The 16,289-nt window shown below is 41.3% G+C and overlaps 1 protein-coding gene across 1 annotated transcript in view; it reads left to right on the top strand.

Moving 5' to 3' along the window:
• EFHC2 (EF-hand domain (C-terminal) containing 2) overlaps positions 1–16,289 on the top strand; it is a 259,272-nt gene that overhangs the window by 134,335 nt on the left and 108,648 nt on the right. Inside the window, exon 11 of the mRNA XM_006864292.1 lies at positions 1,674–1,804. Coding sequence (XP_006864354.1) covers positions 1,674–1,804 — 131 coding nt within the window. The remainder of the gene's footprint in view (positions 1–1,673; positions 1,805–16,289) is intronic.

A 16,289-nucleotide genomic window follows, 5' to 3' on the forward strand; every position in this document is an offset into this window, starting at 1 on the left:
TGCCACCTCATCTCTCCACACTTGTAATGGTAGGAATTCAGGCTCTAATGAAACCATGAACCAGTATATATTTGTTGTTGTTAGGTGCCACCGAGTCAGTACCGATTCATAGCAACCCTATGCACAACAGAAACACTGCCCGCTTAATTGTTGCCACGCTTGAGCCCATTGATGCCGTCGCTTTGCCAATCCATCTCGCTGGCGGATTTATATATTTAAAAACACCAGATTCAGATAAGATGCTAAGTAATGGGGCAGTCACGATTTCTGGAGGCCAGCAGGTCTGTTTCAGAAACTTGACTCCATGCCGAGGAACCTTAGAAAATTAACTTATTTGAGTTTCAACTACCTTATCTTTAAAATGGGTGTAATAAGCATTCATATCTCATAGAGTTGCCATGAAGATTCAATGTGTTAGTGTGAGTACATGTGGAGTGCTTAGCACTGTGTGTTGTTCATAGGAAGCTCAGCCAATGTAAATTATGGTTCTGTTTCCAAACAGAGAGCAAACCTATACCTTACTATAAAATATATGGCACATGAACATTATTATTTTTTTAAGCTACAAAGGGCTTTTCTCCCTTCAGAAAGATAAAAGCAAGGCAAGACATTATCTACTGTCAGCATCCCAAGTGAAAACAGCATTATTTAAAAATTACTCTGAACGAGTACACTCTAAGCAGAGGAATATTAATATACCATTTAATACCAGTCTGAGGAGTTGTTTAAAAGGAGCTAATAGATCCTATCATGAAAATAGATGAAAAGAACTGTAAAAAGTGGCGGGGGTGGGGGGGAGAACAAGAGCTACAATAGGTACCTGACCCCCTGGGTCATTTGTCTGATAGAACACAGAGAGTTATACTAAATTACCATTAATGATTTTATTTTGAAATTCAACCTTTTCATTTTTTTTTTATCTCTTAGCTGGAATTACTTATATTATCATGCTCTGCTGGATTGAATAAGATGTATGTTTATTAAGTTGTCTACTCACAAGCTAGGGGGCAGGAGCAGTGTACAGTCCAGGAGTGAACGGGATTGTAATGGGTATGCACATCTTTGACAAAGAGCCTTTCCATGATTGGTGCATTGGCTGCTGGCCAACACTTCCAAGGAGCCCAGTATAAATAGCTGGAAAAAATGGGAGTCCACGTCTCCAGTTAGAATACCCATTATTTCCACTAGGGAACCCCAACATATTTGGGGGTTTCAAAAAGTTCATTGAAAAATGAAATTGAAAGATAATGGATTTTTTCCAGGAATAGGATAAGCGCTCAACCTCAAGGTCAGTTTGAACTGCAAGGTCAGCGGTTCAAGCTCACCAGCTGCTCCTAAGAAACCCTATACAGGGTCACTATGAGTTGGAACCGACTCTATGGCACTTAACAACAACAGCAGTATTGGGACAGCGTCCGAAGGTTAGAGGAAGAGGCTGGGGTGGGAGGAGGTTTTGTTTGCTGATTTCTGTGGCTGCTTTCTTTTAGGTCTGGGGCCTGTGCTAATGCCAACCATGGTGCAGCCTTAGCTGACCCTGAGCTAGTCATGTCTTCACAGTGCTGGTCCCTTTGGGAAGGATGCTGGCTAATTTAAGTGCTGGCCATCAGAAAGATCAGGGTCCCTAAGACTCAAGTGTGTTTAAATATGCCTTTCCTTTCCTCTTTCTTTTCTAGTTTCCGCTGAGCAACTTTGATCTTGCCTTAGAAAAGCTGAAGAAAGAAAAGTCAAAATCCAAAGAAGTCAAGCAAGTGTTTACAGCTATTGACTCTATGAACACAAAGATGGTGGATTATAATACATTCAGGTAAGCCGTCTTCTGCTAGCAATAATCTATTTCCCCTTTAAAGAACAGAAAAAGTAGTTTCTTCCTAATTCATTTAATATATGCTTTTTATTAGAGAATGACATTTCGTTGCGTTTATATTATTTTTGTGGTCACAGTTTGCTCATTAATCTAGTAAATTTTGTATATTTGCATATGAAAGAAATGTATAGGTCAGAACAGAGAGACTGACACATAGAGAGGTCATCGGTCACATTGTCTTATGAATCATGGTGTTGAAGGACCAGGAAAATACCAAGGAGGGAAGGGGGAACAATGCGGCTAGGAGTAACCTGCTGAAACCTGGGAAATAAAGGAGAAACATCTCCTTAGGAAGGTGATTAAATTGGAACAGAGTGGCAACTTTAATGGTCAGAGAAAAGGTGATCTTAGTTTCCTACTCTTGTGGAAACACAATTACCACAAGTAGGTGGCTTTAAAGAGCAGAAATGTGTTGTCTCACAGTTCTGGAGTCTAAGAGTCCAAATCAGGATCTTGGCCATGTGACTTCTCTCCTGGTTGCTGGTGACTACTGGCATTCCTTTGCTTACAGACCTCTTGCTCACATGTCACCTGTCTTTGCCTGTAAGTGTGTCTTTGCATCTGTTCTGTTCTTTTTTGAACTCAGAAGTGGTTAGGTTGAGGACCCACCCTATGCTGGTATGACCTTGTTTACTTTACAAAAAAAACGCCTGTTTCCAACAGTGTCACATTTTCTGGTCCAGGGTAAGGATTTCCACATACCTTTTAGGGGTAACACACGATTCAGTTTATAACAGGTTATATGAATGCATCTGTATGCATATCTGCTTATACAAATATGGATATTTTAAAAGACATTTTAAAATATAGGAATCTCAAAAACTATATCGTGACAGTAGTTAAAAATCTTCTAAGAAATCATAGAGAGTAAAGATTTTCCTGAAGGTAGAACTGAATTCTGGGATTGTCCAGTGGCTGACCTGGGCAAAGATCCAAACAATGGGTCTAGTACAATTGTGAGAGTCCTTAGCCTAAAAACAAAGTGAATGGAGCGTTCAGGAGAATGTAAATTAAATCATGGTTGGAAGACAAAGAGGACTTTCTCTTTAGGCTGAGAATTCTGGCTCTTGAGAACAATCGTGGCGGAAAGCTATACAGTAACTGTCGCTTGATGCAGTCAAGATGTGGGCCTGCCACATGAGAAAGTGAGCCCAAGAGAGAGCAGCAGGAAGGTCCTGCCAATTTTGTTTCTGGTGTTGCCTATTGCATCAGTAGTTGGTGACCTGGAGCCCAACATTAGGCCCAAGAGCTCAATTGGTGTTTCAACAAAGCTCCTCTGTGTCTCCAGAATATTCTTTGGGGAGGAGCAGTCAGAGGACATATTTTGATTGTTTAGAATTCCCAACCTTCTGGGATCAATAAGAATTTCTAGTCCTCTGTTATTATTCCTAGTAGCACACATGTTCATGGGCTTTTGGAAAAGAAAGAGAGACAAAGAGCAAAGACAATTGCTCAGGCCATGGACTAATGGAAAGCAGTGGATGAGCCAAAAAGAAATTTCCATCAGAAACCAAGTGGTTTTGTTTTATTATTTTGTGTCCTTTTACCAAAGCAGTCATTCTCCCAACACCCTAGTACAGTCCATTGGAAACACTTCAGTGAGTTTATGGGGTTCTTTGGGATGCACTTAGGCCAGGAAGGAGATCCAAGGAGAGGAAGTGTCTGCAAAAAAGAGACCTGACCCTGATTGCAGGGGGACTAAGTGGCCACCGCACGGTGGGATTGGAGGGGTGGCTTGCTCAGAAAGAACCAGTGCCCTAATCATTCTGCCCTCTCCTGGCCAGAAATTACTTAAGATGGAAAACAGATCAGTCCATGCCTGGCTTGAAAATCCTTCGGTGGTTTGCCATTGTCCTTACAATAACATCTAAACAGTTTACTGAAACCTACAGGGGCTTGAGGGATTGACTCTGATTGTGCTTCCAGCGTCATCTCTTCATTGTCTCCAGCTCTGTACTTTGGCCTTGGGAGTGTGGTGGCTCTGTAGGATAAGCACTACACTGGCAGTGAAGCACATGTTCAGTGGTTCAAACCTACCAGCAGTTTCGCAGGAAAAAGATGAGGCTTTCTGCTTCCACAAAGATTTACAGCCTCGGAAACCCTAAACATGGTTGCTTTCAGTCAGAATCTACTTGATGTCACCTAACAACAGCAATATACTTTGACCTCATTAGCTGTCTTTCAAACACATCACGCTCTTTCTTGCCTCCAAGTCTGTACCTGGAATGCCACATCACTTGTCCTTTCATGACAAACTCTAGGATGCAGCTTAAATGTTACTTCTAGACAGGGATCTTTTTGAACAGTCCTACGTAAAATTGTTCACCCACTGTTATTCTTGTTGATGTTGTTAGTTGTTGCCAAGTTGGTTTCAGCTCATAGTGACCCTATGCACAACAGAACAAAACACTGCCCGATCCTGCACTATCCTCACAGTTGTTGGTACACTTGGGTCCGTTCCTGCTGCCACTGTGCCAGTCCACTTCGTTGGAGGTCTTCCTCTTTTTCCCTGACCCTCCACTTTACCAAGCATTATGTCCTTCTCTAGGGACTGGTCTCTTCTGATAGCATGCCCAAAGTATGAGAGACACAGTCTCGCCTTCCTGGCTTCTAAGGAACATTCTGGATGTACCTCTTCCAATACATATTTATTTGTTCTGGTGGTTCATGGTGCTATTAATATTCTTCTCCAGCACCATAACGCAAATGCATCAATTCTTCTACAGCCTTCCTTATTCATTGTCCAATTTTCACATGCTTGTGGGGCTATAGAAAATTTATTCATGGCTTGGGTCAGGCATACCTTAGTCCTCAAGCTGACTTCTTTGTTCTTTAGTACTTTAAAGTGGTATTATGCAGCAGATTTGCCTAATGCCATATGTCATTTGATTTCTTGACTGCTGCTTCCATGAGTGTTGATAGTGGGTCCAAGCAAAATGAAGCCTTTGATAACTCTAGTATTTTCTCCATTTGTCATATGCTATTTATTTGTCTAGCAGTGAGGATTTTTGTTTTCTTTACACTGAGGTGCAATCCATACTGAAGGTTGTGGTCATTGGTCTTCATAAGTAAGTATTTTAAGCCCTCTTCACTTTCAGTAAGCAAGATTGCAGCATCTGCATATTGCAGATTGTTTTACTGAGTCTTCCTCCAATCCTGAAGGAATCCAATCCTATAATCATAACCCAGATTCTTAGATTGTTTTCTCAGCAGACAGATTGAATAAGTACGGTGAAAGGATCCAACCTTGATGCACATCTTTCCTGATTTTAAACCATTCAGTATCATTTCATTCGGTTCTAACTACTGCCTCTTGGTCTATGTTCAGGTTCCTCATGAGCACAATTAAGTGTTCTGAAATACCCATTCTTCACAATGTTATCCATAGCTTGTCATGATCCACACAATTGAAAGACTTTGCGTAGTCAATAAAGCACAGAACGGCTGGTAATTTTGAACTGCTGACCTTGGGGTTAGCAGCCCGACTTGTAACCACTGCACTGCCAGAGCTCCTCAATAAAGTACAGGTAATCATTTTTATGTTATTCTCTGCTTTCACATGTCCATGTCTTCTTCTGAATCCAGCTTAAACCTCTGGCATTTCCCTGTCAATATTCTGTTGCAGCCGCTTTTTAATTATCTTCAGCATAATTTTACTTGCATGTGATAGTAATGATATTGTTCAGTGATGCCCGTGTTCCGTTAGGTCTCTTGTCTTTGAATGATCATAAATATGGATCTCTTCCAATCAGTTGGCCCCTACTTTTTGTTTTGTTATTTTCCCCATAACACTTAACATAGTTTGCGATTTTATTTAGGTATCTGTGTTCTTGTTTTGTGTGTGTGTATGAATGTTTGTGAGTGTTTGTGAAATGTATGGTGGTAGAACCTCGAATGTCTTGTTCATTGCAGTGACCTCAGCAGCTTGCAGTGGGATCAGTATGTATACATTTTTACTGAATGAAATAATGGGCTGCTAGAGTTACTCTTAAGGAGCTCTGGTAGCATAGTGGTTACGAATCAGACTGCAAACCTCGAAACTACCAGCTGTCCCATGGGAGAAAGATGATGCTTTCTGCTCCCTTAAAGATTTACAGCCTCGGAAACCCTGTTACAGGGTCGCTGTGAGTCGGAACCGACTCTACGGCACCTAACAACAACAACAGAGTTACTCTTGGAAGTCCCTGAGTATTACAAACAAATGGTGTGCTCAGCTGCTAACTGTAAGGTTAATAGTCCAAGTCTATTCTGAAGCATCCTTTTGGCTATCTAATTCCCAAAAAAAATTAGCCTTTGAAAACCCTAGGGGGAGCACAGTTCTACTCTGACACACATGGACTTACCATGAGTAAGAGTGGCAATTGGTTTATAAATACTCTTGGAAGTTCTAGTTTGGATGTGGGCCACTGTCTCCAGATGAGAGGATGGCCTGCTTGTTGATCCTCTTATGTGCTTGGCCCACCCACATCGGTCCCCAGCACATGACCTGAAATCATCAGTTTGGGTCCTCACACTCTTTGCTTGGCAAAGGCAAAGCTCCTAACCAGCTTGTCAGTATCACAACACACCCTGATTTATTGCTCTTTTTGACTCTTTCATCAGCAAATACTTTCATTTCTTTTATTTATGTGTGTATGTATGCACATGTATTCTGGCTCATCTCACCAGAATGTAAGGTCATTGCATGCAGGATTCTTCCCTCTCTTCTTTTCTGCCTTAACCTTAACACTCATCACCAGTTGCTGTTGAGTTAACTCTAATTCATAGCAACCCCATGCAAGTTAGAGTAGAATTATGCTCCATGGGGTTTTCGGTGGCTATTGTTTTTTGAAGTGCCTCTTGCAGTTAGCAGTTAGCAGCCAAGCCCATTAACCAATTGTCCCACCATATGACTCCATCACTTATCACAGCAAATTGTTGTTAGGTGCCACTGAGTCGGTCCAAATCATTGTGACCCTGTATACAACATAACAAAACACTACCTGGTCCTGTGCCATTCTCGACAATTGTTGTTATACTTGTGCCCATTGCTGCTGCCACTGTGTCACTCTATCTCATTGGATAGCTTCCTTTTGTTTGCTGATCCTCCACTTTACCAAGCATGATGTCCTTCTCTAGGGACTGGTCTCTCCTAACAATATGTCTGGAGTATGAGAGATGTAGTCTGGTCATCCTGGATTCTAAGGAGCATTCTGGCTGTACTTCTTCCAAGTCAGATTTATTTGTTCATGGTGCTTTCAATATTCTTTGCCAACACCATAATTCAAATGCATTGATTCTTGTACAGCCTTCCTTATTCACTGCCCAACATTCACATGCATATGAGGTGATTGAAGATACTATGGCTTGGATGAGGTGCACCTTAGTCCTTAAACTGACTACCTTATGCAATATATCATTTGATTTTTTGACTGCTGCTGTTCTGGCAAATAAGATATTAATCAATGTTAGTTGAACATTGTATCTGTCTACTTTGGCTGTGACCTGGAGGCTGCTATTTTTGTACTAGTTCCTCAACCTCAGACCTTTTTCCTGAACTATATTATGTTTGGTTATACAAATACCTCTGGACATCTATTCCACAGATGTCTCTTAGGTTCCCAAACTGACTGCATTTTCTTCTTCCATAAAGTTGCAACTGGGGACCCTTTCCTGGTAAAGGCCACTGTACTCATGCTCAGCATCCTATTCAGGCATTTGTCTTGCCTTTACCGCTCCTCACCCACCACTTGGAATTAGCTTCCTAAACTATCTTTGGAAACATCTCCCTTCTCTCCATTCTCAGCTTCACTGTCTCCATTCAGGTTTTCATTGCTATTTCCTTGAACTTTCATGAGAGCTATGTAACTGATATCTTTTTCTTAACTCACATCCTCCCAAGTTTTGCTTGAGTAACCTTCCAAGCAGCTGATCACATCATTCCTCAGCTCTAAACCCCCACCGGCTCCCCACTGCCTCCAGGGCAAACCCCAACCTCTCATGTGTCATGTGAGTCCAGTCATGATCGGATGCTTGTGTACCTCTCTCCTCTTCTTTCCATCTTGTTAAAAGAATAGTTTGTAGACGCCGCCAATATTTATTGAACACTTACTATGAGCCATGCATCGTGCTAAATGCTAGACACCCCAAAGTCGAATGGTTGCTGTTTACTTTTCTTGTCATCATAATTAGCTCCTGCCAAGTACACTACTCTGGTAGCGTAGTAGTTACGAGTCGGGCTGCCAACCGCAAGGTCAGCAGTTGGAAACTACCAGCGGTTCCGCGGGAGAAAGCTGAGGCGTTCTGCTCCCGTAAAGACTTATAGCCTCGGAAACCCTGTACAGGGTCTCTATGAGTCAGAACTGACTCCACGGCACATAACAACAACAACAACAACAAAGTACAATAAATAGATATTTGCTGAATAATTTCATGAACAGTTCTAGTTCTCAAGGAACATTCGGGTTAAAGTTTATAGCAAACAAGTAAATAATTGATTCTCTTGTACCAAGTTAGGGACATCTGGCTCTGACTGTAGAAGACTCAGGGAAAGGTAGGCCTGGTCCCTACTAGCTAAGTGGCTTGGGTGACTTACTTCCCTGACCTGCACCTCACTTTTTTTGCGGGGGGGACCATATAATGGTCTCTAAGGACTCGGTGTGGTGCTGTAGGATCAGTACTGGACTGTGGACCACAAGGTTGGCAGTTCAAACCCACCAGCTGCTCTCGGAAACTCTATACAGGGTCACTATAAGTCAGAAGTTATTCGATGGCACTTACAACAACAACGACAAAGGTCCCTTTTCAGTTTAATGTATTGAAATGGCTTCTGAGTTGAAGGCAGCAGAGGCAGAGTTACAGCGTAGACCCATAGACAGCACCTCTCTGGCCCTGATTCTCATTCCTGCTGAGATTCCTGGTGCTTTTAGTGTGTAACTGGGGCCTCGGAGCCCAGGCTGGCTACTCTGGGTAGTGGCTCGAGCCTGGGGCTTGCCCTTTATCCTTTCTAAGATTTCCACTTCTTCTTAGGGAGACTTATTTGAGCAGGAGCTAATGAATGAGCTCTGCATTGTTGAGCTTGGATTAAAGTGTGCAGGTGGGCTTCCCTGTGGCAATTGCCATAGAGTTGTCCCCATGGCCTGATGGGGACAGGTGGATGATTGGATAAGGAGCATTTCTCTTTTGCTTTGTGGTGATCAGTAACACTGCCGCTAGCCTGGACCTGTTTCTCTGAGTCCCTCTTCACAGGCTCTCATATTTGCTTGCCAGAGATGCTAGTTGTTATCCAAGAGTGTGTTGAAAACCTTCCGTAGTGTCTTGGTCTATCCAAATGGTAGATTTCAGCAGGGAGCAGGGCTTGGCAAGGTAAGTATTTTGTACAATTGGGAACATGGGGGCCTGGACTCTAAACCATAGGCAACAGCAGCAATGGCCCAATACCAGGGAGCCATGGTTAGTCCCTCATTCCAACCCCTTACCTTGCAGCCTGCGTTTGTTTTGTCTGTGTACAGGTCCCTTCTCCCTACCTGGGTGAAGCTCCCAGAGACAAGGCCTGTGCCTCTCCCAGGTACCTCCAGTACCCAGTGAACCCTCAATAAATATAACGAATCGTGAGAAAGAGTCTTCCTTAGACACTCATGACCAATTGCAGGGTAGTCGGTTTCCTGTGAACATCCATATAGGATATAATAAAGTCCTCCTAATATTTAGAGCCATGAGAAAATTTTCTCTTTTGAAAAGCTAAATTTTTCTTGTTGCTGTTGTTGTTTAGTGCTTTCAAGTCAGTTCTGACTCATAGTGACCCTGTATAGGGTTCTGAGCAGCAGCCGGTGAGTTTGAATCGACGACCTTGTGGTCCAGTGCATTATCCTCTGGTTTCTCTTCAAATGGTATAAAAAATTCTTCCTGAGGAGGTATTGTAATATAAATAGAGCAGATCACTGATTTTAGACTTAGCAGACCTGGTTCCAGATATCAGCTCGGCTATTTACTAGCTTGATGGCCTTGGGTAAGTTGTTGAAAACTGTATTCATCCTCTAACGTGAGAATAATGGTACTTACTATGTAAGACTACTATGTTGTTCTGGTGTAGGGCAGTCGGGTAAAACACTGGACTGCAAGGTCAATGTGAACCACAAGGTCAGAAGTTCAAACTCACCACCTGCTCCTTGGAAACCCTATACAGGGTTGCTGTGAGTTGGTACCAACTTGATGGCACTTAACAACAAGTGTTATGGTGATGAACACATTTAGTAATTCATGTCGAGCTCTAAACATAGCACACTGCCTAGTTTGTCATTGAAAATAGTATTTCATAAATGAGGTTAAATGATAAAGTCTTTATAAACTGGGAGGCCATGAAGGTGTAAAATAATAAATGTTGTTGTTGGTAGACAAAGGTTGGGAGCCGTTGACATTCTCCAACCTAATTCTGTCCTTTTCTTTAAGGAAGCCGATCGTAACTTCAGTGCTTAGAACATTGTAATGATCTCATGCTGATTTATCGGGAACAATTATTTCTCCTTTTATATAGGTTGGCTCTTTCTTTATTTGAACTGCAATGTCAGTGTTTTTCTTATCATATGTTAACCTCTTTTAAGGAAGCCATCAATCTGTGAATCTATATAAATAAAAGCAAAACTGAAACAAACGAATACTAAAAGCATGAAAAAAGATGCTCTTGTTATGTACCAGATAGACATTTTAGCAGCATTTGTTACATCTCTCCCAAGACTGGAATACCAGCATACATTTTTGAAAACACCGTTTTAAACCTTCCGAACCCTGGTGTGGTGCTATAAGATAAGAACTGGACTGCTAACCACAAGGTCAATGTTTTAAACCCATCAGCCTCTCTCCGAATCCCTGTAGAAGGTCACGACGAGTCGCAACAGACTCAGCGGCACTTAACAACAACACCAAAAGCCTTAAATATGAAATGTGATTTTGTAGAAAGCATGCTGACCTGGAAATCAGAAAACTAAGGTCTCTGATTTGATTCTGTCACTGGCTGATGGTGTTGTTTATACTGGTGAGAATTTAGGATTAAAAGACAGAATCCTCTCTGGCTGGTTGAACAGAGAAGGAATGTATTAAAAGGATTCTGGGTGGTTCACAGTGTTTGGGAGTCTTGCAGAGGCATAAGACAGTGCCCAGACTGGGCTGTGTAGAGCCTTTCTGATGAGAAAATGGCCTCTGGTACCACCCTCACCATCCATGGTTAGTTGCTGATTTGCATTGTTGCCAGGAAATCACTTTTACTGTGGCTATCACTACCACCACTTTGGGTAGCCTTGCATCCAAAAATTAGACCCCTCTAAGAAAGATGAGGCTTTCTACTCCCGTAAAGATTTACGCCCTCGGAAACCCTGTACAGGGTCGCTATGAGTCGGTTCCGACTCCATGGCACATAACAACAACACCACCAAACATGGCTCACACTGAGCTGGTTTTCCTCTCACTGATTCCTTCTAAATCAGTCTTGGGAAACTTCCCAGTTTGGCAGAGCCTAGGTTACCTGCATGTGTTCTAAGTGCAAGGAAGACTGCGAAATTGAGCTCCAACTTCCATGTTGGAATGGCAGGAATCATAATATGGGAATTCCCCCAAATGTAGAAAGGCTATTCAAAAGACACTCTTTTCATATGCCATGACTGTTGCTGGGATAGAAAATCCAAACCAACATGAGTCAGGCAGGTAACACAACTATATGTAGATATTAGAAACTAAACTGCTTGTATGTATAAGCACGACAAACAAAACAGCTGCCTACTTCTAGCACTTTGAAAATACTGTTCTGACCCATGAAACAGCTAAACAAGGTACAAAGTCCCTCCCTTAAAGTCTGCTAGTTTTATACTCCCTGACAAATCTTTCTGAGTTTAAATGATCAAAAATGAAGGCATTGGATTAGACTTAGGTTCATAGATTGCAAATGTTATTTGTTTGGCTTTCATAATTTTTTTTTTTGTTTTAATTAGGGGTTTAAGCATAAAAATGTCTATCTCTGGTGCCTCTTGAAAAAACTGAAGGTGGGCCTACAGTTCCCCGTGGTAACAATCAGTTGGGGTGAATGGCAGTTGTCTTTCTAAGATATGAAGGACTTCAGAAAGTTCATGGAAAAATGAAATGAAAAGAGAATGGAATTTTTCCATGAACTTTCTGATGAGACCTTGTAAAGTTTGTTCTTTGCATTTTGTCCAAGTCTTCACAATTCCTTACTGTCTTACACCAGGCCACTTGATCCCATCTATCTTACCTGTTTTACCCAGGTATTTGACTAGGTAACCCTGGGATTAGACCATTATTAGGTCTCTCCCAGCTATAAAGTTTATTTTGTTACCTTGGGTATTGTAGAAATATGCATTTAGGAATCACTGTAATAATAGCTTAAAATAGAACTGAGGAATGATTTTTTAATGTTTTATTATGAATTACGTGATAGTTTACATGGGAGAACATTAGTTTTACGTTCATCCTATCATATATCGTTTCATTGCCATGGTTACAATCCTGAGGACTGATTTTTTTTTATTCTAACCTGAATATGATTGTGTGTCTCAAAAATCCAAGAAACTCCAATTTTAAAGAGTTAGATATAGTAAGAGTAGTCAGGAAAGTGGAAAGCTCTGTGGCTACATATGGTAAGCCCTGGACTGCAAACCACAAGGTCTTTGATTCGAACCTGCCAGCTACTCCATGGGAGAAAGAGGAGGCTTTCTGCTCCCACAAAGATTTAAAGCTCTGGAAACCCTCTACAGGGATGCTATAAATCGGACCCAACTCGATGGCACTTAACAACATTCAGGAGAATGTTAAAGTAAGCTGTGAAAAGCAACAGCTTACTTTATACCAGCAATAACTAGTTAAAAGATACTGTTCCCTGTAGTAACAAAATTTATAATATACCTGGGAATAAATTAGACAAAAAATGTGTAAGACTAAAATGAATAAAATTTGAATAGGAACACAATATTGTAAAAATTCATAGTTTGTCCGAATTAATCTGTAGATTTAAAGCAATTCCAACCAGACTTATAACTTGGATTTTTGTTGTTTCTGTTGTTAGATTTGTATTTGTTTTGTAGGATTGTTGCTGTTGTTGTTGAGTCAGGTTCTGACCCATAGGAGCAGCTGGTAATCTTGAACCACCAACCTCCCGGTTCAAAATGGACTTTGCAGTCCAGTGCATTGCAGTCCAGTGTTGCAGTCCAAATGAACTCCTTGATCATGAAACCATCAAAAGCAGCAAGGGATTATGAATAGCCAAGAAAATGTAGGAAAAGAACAATATTAAAATCTTAGATACTAGAATTTGCATAATTGAAAGACCTTGAAAACATCCTAATATATTGGCACAGGAATAAGCCAATTTTTTTTCTTTTTTGTATTTGAGAAAATATATTACAAAATGGGGTACAGGCCTAATGTGGTTACACACACCATTAAGGCCAACTGGATTCACATTTGTGCCCTGCACAGTTGCAATTCTTTTTATTTGTTTTCATTTTTTAGTTTGAATTGAATCAAGGATTGCCGACAAGATCATCAGTTTTACATTCAACACTGTTGTGTATGATCATCTCAATAATTGCAACCTCCACGCAACAATAGTTACCCCACTTCCTCCTCGTGGTTCCTTTCTCCATTCCACCCACCTTCCCACCTTTTCGCAACTTTTTCTTTAGGTAAATGTTGTTGCCCTTTAGATCTTGAATGATGGACCATTCCATGGTTAACATACCTCATTAGTGGTAGTGTCCCATCTATATACCTATCTACTACTTGGCTGAAAATTGGGCCATGAGGGTGAGTTCTATTCCAGACCTGAAGAGTGGTTGAGAGCCATAGTTTTGGGTTCCTTCCATCTCTTTTGACCAGTAAGTGCAGTCTTTTTAAAAAAATAATTTTGAGTTTTGTTCCACATTTTTCTCCAACTCTACCTGAGACTTTCTAATGAGATCTCTTTCAGAGCAGTTGGTAGTGGTAACCGGACACTATCTAATTCTTCTGGTCTCACAGTCATGGAGACTGATGTGCACATGACAAATCAAAATAATGATGAAATAAAATGGTGTGTTGTGGTACAGTGACTTATTTAATGCCTCTTCTAGTCATAGTCTTTGTCACCTCCCACCAAAGGAGTTTTTCCTGATGTGTTTGGGTAAGAGAAGGTAGGGGTAGAAGTGGGTAGGGTTATATGGTTCCATAATTGTAATTGGTCGCTTTCTCCATTCTTCTGGCTATAAAGTGAGCCATCTCAGAAGCAGAGGGGGGAATCTTACTACCATTGAGAAGAAGGAGTCAGAAATGGAACATGTTCTTTTTACCCTGAGATCTCCGCACTTTGAAACTTTTCAACCCAGGGACAGAAAGCTGTGACACTGAGGGAACAGTAACAGAACTAAAAGCCAAAGCACCAGACAGAGCAGTGGGCTTCCCAGTCCACAGAGCGAGTAGAGCTGAGTGCCTTTGGGCAGAAGGCTCACTAATGGAGACGGGTACCTCTAGGCCCTTAATTGGGGAGCTGGGTTTGCTGATCTATGGCGCTAGAGCAGCCCTAAAAAAAACACTTTGTGCCATTGGGTTCAGACCATGGGGCCAGAGAGAGGCCTGTTTGTAGGCACAGCAGAGGAAGAGGCTGTCCTAACTGGAATAACTATATCCGGAACATTTCTGATCCTGATTTAAGTTCTCTAATAAACTCCATCACTGTGAGTATGGTGTCTGAGTTCCATGTGGCCTTTGCAATGAGTTATCGAACCCAGATGAGGAGTCGAGTGCTGTTGGAGAATGGTTGGTGCCATTTTTAACAGGAATCAATACAAGATTTTAACAGGAATCTATGGTCATACCACACACACTGAGTGTGCCTGATCTTGGAAGCTAAGCAGAGTCGGGCCTGGTTAGTACTTGGATGGCAGACCACCTGGTGTGGTGCTGTGGGCTAATGCACTGTACTGTAAAGTCAGTTTGAACTGCTAGGTCAGCAGTTCAAGTTCACCAGCCACTCCTTGGAAACCCTATACAGGGTTGCTAGGAGTCAGAACCAACTCGGCAGCACTTAACAACGGCATTCAAGACCCATTTTTTATTGACTTTAGTATGGAGAGCATTTCAAATCAGTGGAGAAAGAATGGATTGCTAATAACAATTTTGTTGTTGTTGTTGTTATGTACTGTGGAGTCGGTTCTGACTCATAGCGACCCTGTACAGGGTTTCCGAGGCTGTAAATCTTTACGGGAACAGAAAGCCTCATCTTTCTCCCGCGGAACAGCTGGTAGTTTCGAACTGCTGACCTTGCATCCTGCAGTCTGATTCGTAACCACTATGCAATTAATTGGGAAATATTTTTATTTTGTGGTGGGGTACAGTTTTCAAAACCTTAAAGAAAACGTGACTGTATTGATCATAGTAAAATTTTATATTTCTCTTTAGCAAAAGTTACCATAAACAAACTTAAAAGACAAGCCACAGAGAAAATGTTCACAACCAGTGTCGAAAGAGAGGGTTAACAATCAGGATTTATGAAGAACCCCTATAAAATCAACAAACCAAAATGTGACAAGAACAAGAACAGACAATTCACAGAAAAAATACCAATAGTCTTTACAGTATAAAATGATACCCAATGATGGTGCAAACTGAGGCCACAATGAGATACAGTTTCCACCTACACTGGCAAAATATTTAGAGAATAATATAATTGACTCTCCATGAATATGTATAATAACTATTGATGTTGTTGTCGTTGTTAAGTGCCATCGAGTCGGATCTGACCCATAGTGACCCTGTACAGGGTTTCCGAGGGTGTAAATCTTTATGGGAGCAGAAAGCCTCATCTTTCTCCCGTGGAGCGGCTGGTAGTTTCGAACTGCTGACCTTAAGGTTTGCAGCCCGATTCGTAACCACTACGTTCCCAGAGCTCCTTAATAACTATTGATAAGAGTTTAAATTGTTTCAGCATCTTTGGAGGACAATTTTCAATACACATACTTGTCTAATTTTAGACCCTTTTGCCCTATAATTTCACTTTTAGAAATTTTTCATTCAGAACAATTTTGGCAAGTGGATTCAGATGTGTGTGTGTGTGTGTGTGTGCATACAATTTTTTTTTTCAGAAAACATTTTAATAGCTAGTATTTGAAAAAAATCAAGTGCCCAACAACAGGGAAATAACAGAAACATTACATTGCATGCATTTAAAATAGCACTCTATAGCTACTGGGGAGCATGGTGGCTCCATCAGATAAGAACTGGACTGTGAACCACAAGGTCTGTGGTTCAAGTCCGCCAGCCACTCCATGGGAGAAAGATGAGGCTTTCTGCTCCTACAAAAGTTTAAAAGCCTCTGAGACTCTATCCAGGCTTGATATGAGTCAGAACCAATTAACAACAGCAGTAACATTTAGCTCTTGGAAAGAATGGGAACAGAAATTAAATATAT

Source organism: Chrysochloris asiatica, unplaced genomic scaffold (genome assembly GCF_000296735.1).
Source record: "Chrysochloris asiatica unplaced genomic scaffold, ChrAsi1.0 scaffold00062, whole genome shotgun sequence".
Taxonomy (NCBI): domain Eukaryota; kingdom Metazoa; phylum Chordata; class Mammalia; order Afrosoricida; family Chrysochloridae; genus Chrysochloris; species Chrysochloris asiatica.